Consider the following 5,037-nt stretch of genomic DNA (forward strand, 5'->3'; position numbering starts at 1 on the left):
CTTCCTCTGTGTTGACGGGAGATAGGCCAGACGTACCATCACTCAGTGACTCGTTGGGGACAGCATGTGGTTTACTGGAAGACTGGGACCTTTTTACCACTGCAAGGGCAAATGTTGAAGAAGGAGAACTCGAGAATGGCCGTGGAGCACCAAAAGTTTTCAAAGTCTTCAGATTTTGTGCTGCCAGCTGAGGCACAGGTTTTGGAGCGACTGGAGGAGCAGAGGTTTCAACAGGCTTCTGGTCAGTGATGCCAACATCCGATTGTTTTGTCAGGGGCGGTGGGGGGAGAGCAGCTGTTTGATGCGAGAGAGAAAACGTGCTCTCTGCAGAAGGCAGCTGATTCCTTTCTGCTTCTTTACCTGGGAGCTCCTTTGGAACAGGGCTCTGGGCAGCATGGACGCTCTGGGCAGCTGCTGATGTCACATACTGACTTGCTACTCTTTTTTGCATCTGCAAGAAGAACGAGCTTGGCTTGGCTTGCGGGTTTGACATTCGAGATTTAAGTCTGGACTCTAGAACACTGTTTATATCTTCCAAACTTGGGGCAAATGGGGCCGTGCCAGGATCTCTTGTCATTCTGGGAGTGGATTTCGGAGGATGACACATGGTGGGATCAGTCGTGTGGCCCAGGCTGTGTAGCAGATGGCCAGTTCCCAGGTTCGGTTTTGGTTTAAGGCTTGGCTTTGGCTTCTTGGGGCCTTCTGTCTGGATTGCAGTTTCTTTCACATTCTCATGAGGATGCTTTATTTCTAAAGGAGGCATCTCCTGATCATTCTTGTACCCTGTGCTTTCTGACTCCCCATCTTTTAATATTTCCAAAGATTTGGGAGGCACTATTTTATAAGTAGTCATTCCAATTTTGGGTATATAACACCTTGTCATTTCATCTGATGGTTTGGGCGTGGGTTTGTAGTCCTCTCTGTAAAATGGGTCATCTGGATAAGCAGCATTTGCATTTTTATCAGTCCCATCTTTGGAAGTCAAAAGATCATCACTACCAGGCTCAAACTTTGGTTCTTTTATGGTGAGTTGGTCTTCCTGCGTTGTTAGTGTTCCTTGAGTCTGGAATTCTCTTGAGCTGTCTACAGAATTCTGTGGCTTTGAGGATGAGGCCCGAGCTGCTTTGCTACTTGTTGAAGCCTGAACACTTTCATCAATCCTGAAGTCAGACAGACAATGATCTTGCTGATTTTTATCAAAACTGTTACAGGGAGGGGCTATCTGTATGGTAGCATCTTGCATTTTTGTCTTCTCCACTATGAGCTGAGCCAGCTTTTGGTCTGTCACTGATGAAGTCACTAGATCATTTTCTTTGTAATTTACAGTATTAGTTTTACATGCCTGAGAGTTTGAGAGGCTATCAACTTTTATGTCCATGTCGCTACTTTGGGCAACACTTGCTACATTCATCTCTGTCCTCCTCACCCCATTTTTCTCATTATCTTCTGTTTTAATTACTTCATTTTGATCATTCTTTGGGCTTGAGCCCAATGACTTCAAGTTTTGTACACTGTCAACTGCCGTCTCTGCATTGCTTGTGTTATATACATGTGGCCCTAGTCCATCTGTGTTTCTAGTTTCTTGTTTTTCTTCCTTGGAGTTTTGTGAAGACTCTTCAATATCATTGCCAAGGACTGAGTCAGAATCATTTTTTGTGGTATTTATTATATCAGCAGATGCAGAAGGAATGTCTTTTAATTTTGGTGAAATATTTTCAGCCTCATCTTTAGGCAATTTACTCAGTTCTTCTTTCTCATCTATTTCTTCAAGACTATAATCAGAACTTACTCCAGATGTCAGTGATGCCGCAGCCGCCTCAGATGTCCCAGAATGTTCGGAAGCAGAGGTCTCAGTGGTGAGCACGGGTGCAGTGCTTTGCTTGTGACTGGACAGCCCAGAGTCAGGGGAGGCTTCTGCTGGGCTAGATAACCCCTCAGGTGAGTTTGCTTCTGAAACACTATGGGGAGAAGCTGATTCCTCTGATGGTGACACCATCATGTGACTGTTTTCCTCACTTTGATGCAGAGGCCTTTTGGATGGTGGCAATGGTGCTTTTCGCTTTGTCCTTCTCAAAGACGAATTCCCAAAGGGCGAACTACTCAGCTGCAAAGAGGCTGGCCTCACGACGACGTCTGTTTCACTGGGACCCTTATTAGTTTCATCCACACTCATGGATTTCACTATACAAGAAGCTGGCCTCATGGAGGTTTGGGCAAGGTCCTGTGAGGCACTCTGAGATGCTGACATTGGAGGCAATGGAGCACGCCTCTTCTTGGGTGCATTTGATGGCAGGGTGTTTGAAACATATTGTTTGGAAATGGTATTGGACCTCGTAAGTGTTGGGCGAGGCTTACTTATCAGAGGAGTGGTAGGGGCGCTCGCTGTTTGCTCTCGCTTTTTCTTACTGCGTTGAAAAAAACTGAAAAATCCTTTATTTTCTCTTTCCTTCATCATGTCTAGGTTTGGGGATATCTGGCAGGATTCTCTGCTGACATCCATGGCATATAATTCTCTTAGGCCCAGCTCATTAAGGGATTTTGTCATGTCAAGAGCCTCCTGAGACTGATAGTCCTTCAACAGCAGCGTATGTAATGGATCAAACTCACATTTATCACATATAATGGGGGCAAGCTCTTGAAGTGGTGTGTGTGGATTCACTCTCACTATTGCCTTCTGTGTTTTCTTAAAATTGATCACTACTCTCACAGTTTTCTCTGGTATTATACGTGTAGGTTTTTTCTTATCCAAAACTTTTGGCTTTAAAATGACCTTCTCCACTTCCAACATCCCTATTGGTGTGTTTGGCTTAAATTTAATGGGATTCTTTTCTGCTGACAGAAGATCAATCGTGTAGCTTGATGGGTTTAAGTGATATTTTGCACAGAGGAATATCAGCAAGTCCATCATAGGTTTACTGCCATGAACAGTAGTTGATTTGATAATATCCCCAGGTAGAACCACCAAGAGCTCAACGTCTTTGTCGATCATGTTTTCTTTCTGCTCCATGATGAAGACAGAGGATTCTACAGATTTGTCAACAGAAAGGACCTCAGCAGGTCTGGTCTCAGCTGGAGGAGGTGGTGCCTTGGCTTTTGGTTTTCTTATTCGGTCAAATACGTGCACGCAATGTGTGTAACAGCTCTCTTCGTAGACCCACTGCCACTGAGTGACCCACTCATTTGTTGTGTCCCAAGAGATCTCCGCCAAATTCCCACGAGTGGGCTCACCCTTGAGTACTCTGCTAGGAAATCAGTGGTGCTCAAGAAAACCCCATTAGGATCCTATCTCCCTTTCTCGTGCCAGATCAGTCCCACAGCAGCTCGACTGGTGGCTTTGGGGGAGGGCTGGAACCAAGGCATGCCTTTGGGTTCTGATTCAAAATCATGACTGTTTGTAGATCTCTGTACTGCATGAAGGACTCACTAGTGGCCCAGAGCGCTGCCGGGGGTGCAGGGCTGTGGCGCGGTCACCAGAGTGTGTGGGGGGCTGTGGGGTTAGGGAGACGGGGCTTGGGCTTGCTGGGAGTTAGGGTCTGTTCCCAGATGTTAAGCTGCCAAGTCACTTGTCCTCAGCACATCAGATGCCTGTGCTGCTATGCATGTGGCTGGAGCACCATCTCATTCATTATGCCTAGAAAATTGTATTCTACTAATTCTTCCACAACTTCCTCTGTGCCTTTAATTACTTCTTCCTGTTCTGAGATTCCAACTATGCATATGTTATTCCTCTTGATGGTTTCTCACATTATTCTCAGGCTTTCTTCCTTTTTCTTTCTTTTTGATTCTACTTTTTGTTCTAGTAGATCAGTGGTGACAATTCTATCTTCTATTTCACTGGTTCTGTGTTCCATCTCTTCAACCCTGTTCATATGTCCCTCCAACATGTTGCCAGTATCTGAAACATTGTCCTCGTATTTTGAATTGTGTTTTCTTGTTTTCCCCGATCCTCTAATGCCTCATTTGTTTAATCTGCATTGTTTTGGATTGTTTTTTAAGTTACTCTTTGTTTTTGCTTGTAGTGTCCTGTAATTCTTCAAGTTTGTGTTTACCCATTGAAAATATTCAATCATTATTCTTTTAAATCCTGTGTCAGAAAGTTCCATCAGACTCTCTGGCTTCAGGAAATACATTGATACTACTTCACCTTTTGAGAGTGACATCTTGTTTTGGAGGTAATAGCAGTCTCTTGGTATGATGTTACTGCTCCAGAGGAGGGTTGGGAAGCTACCCTGCCTGAGTTTTCTCTGATATTTTGACTTGCAAGGTAAGACTTGCTTCAGTTCTGGAGAGATAAGGCCTATGAATTAGCAGTCTCTTCTTTCAGACAACTGCTGCAACTAGACCAATCCAAGGTTCTTCAGATTAAGACAGCTCATGCTTTGGGAGGGGAGAGAAAATGAAATGTGTTCAACTGTGATACTGATGTCTCTGGCACAGTTCAGAGGGACTGTAGCAGGTCAAATCCCAGGCATTGGGGTTGGGGCATCCAGTATTTGGGGCCAGATTCTCCAGATCGTGAGGTCAGATCCTCCAGGTGGTGAGATGGGACTTCCAGGTGGTGGCAGTGGGACTTCCAGACAGTAGGTTCAGGACTTTCCATGTGAAGGGAAATTTCTGGGCTTCCCGACAGTGAGTGGGAGTGTCCAGGGAGCAGGGAAAGGTCTTTAGTAGGCTGGTTCAGAGGTTCAGGTGGCAGGACCAAGGTCCTCCAGTTGGAGCGGGGAGGCATGTCATGCAGTGGTGCTGCAATCTAGTGCTCCCACAAGGAGACCAGTCCAGGTCTCATCTTCCTCACAAGAGGATCCTCAGAGTCCGTTGGTTTCAGCAGAAATTCTAGATGTCTGCTGAGAAGCCTCATTCATGAAACTGCTGTCTGGCTTGGTGGACAGCTTTGCAGACCAGGGGAGGAGCATATATTTTTGTTTTCTTGATGTTGAAATATAATCCATATTGAAGACTATAGTCCTAGATTTTCTTCAGCCAATGCTTCAGATCTTCCTCACTTTCAGAGATCAAGATTGTGTCAAATGAATAATG

At 45.1% G+C, this 5,037-nt stretch overlaps 1 protein-coding gene across 1 annotated transcript in view; it reads right to left on the reverse strand.

Moving 5' to 3' along the window:
- Positions 1–4,729, reverse strand: part of LOC102869853 (cordon-bleu protein-like 1-like) — a 47,468-nt gene extending 42,739 nt beyond the window's left edge. Inside the window, exons 1-2 of the mRNA XM_006901895.1 lie at positions 4,449–4,729; positions 37–3,242 (exon numbers count right to left, since the gene is read on the reverse strand). Of these exons, the coding sequence (XP_006901957.1) occupies positions 37–3,242; positions 4,449–4,729 (3,487 nt within the window). The remainder of the gene's footprint in view (positions 1–36; positions 3,243–4,448) is intronic.
- Positions 4,730–5,037: the final 308 nt, after the last annotated feature.

The sequence above is a fragment of the Elephantulus edwardii genome, unplaced genomic scaffold (genome assembly GCF_000299155.1).
Source record: "Elephantulus edwardii isolate Elephantulus edwardi_28Jun2011 unplaced genomic scaffold, EleEdw1.0 scaffold00349, whole genome shotgun sequence".
Taxonomy (NCBI): Eukaryota; Metazoa; Chordata; class Mammalia; order Macroscelidea; family Macroscelididae; genus Elephantulus; species Elephantulus edwardii.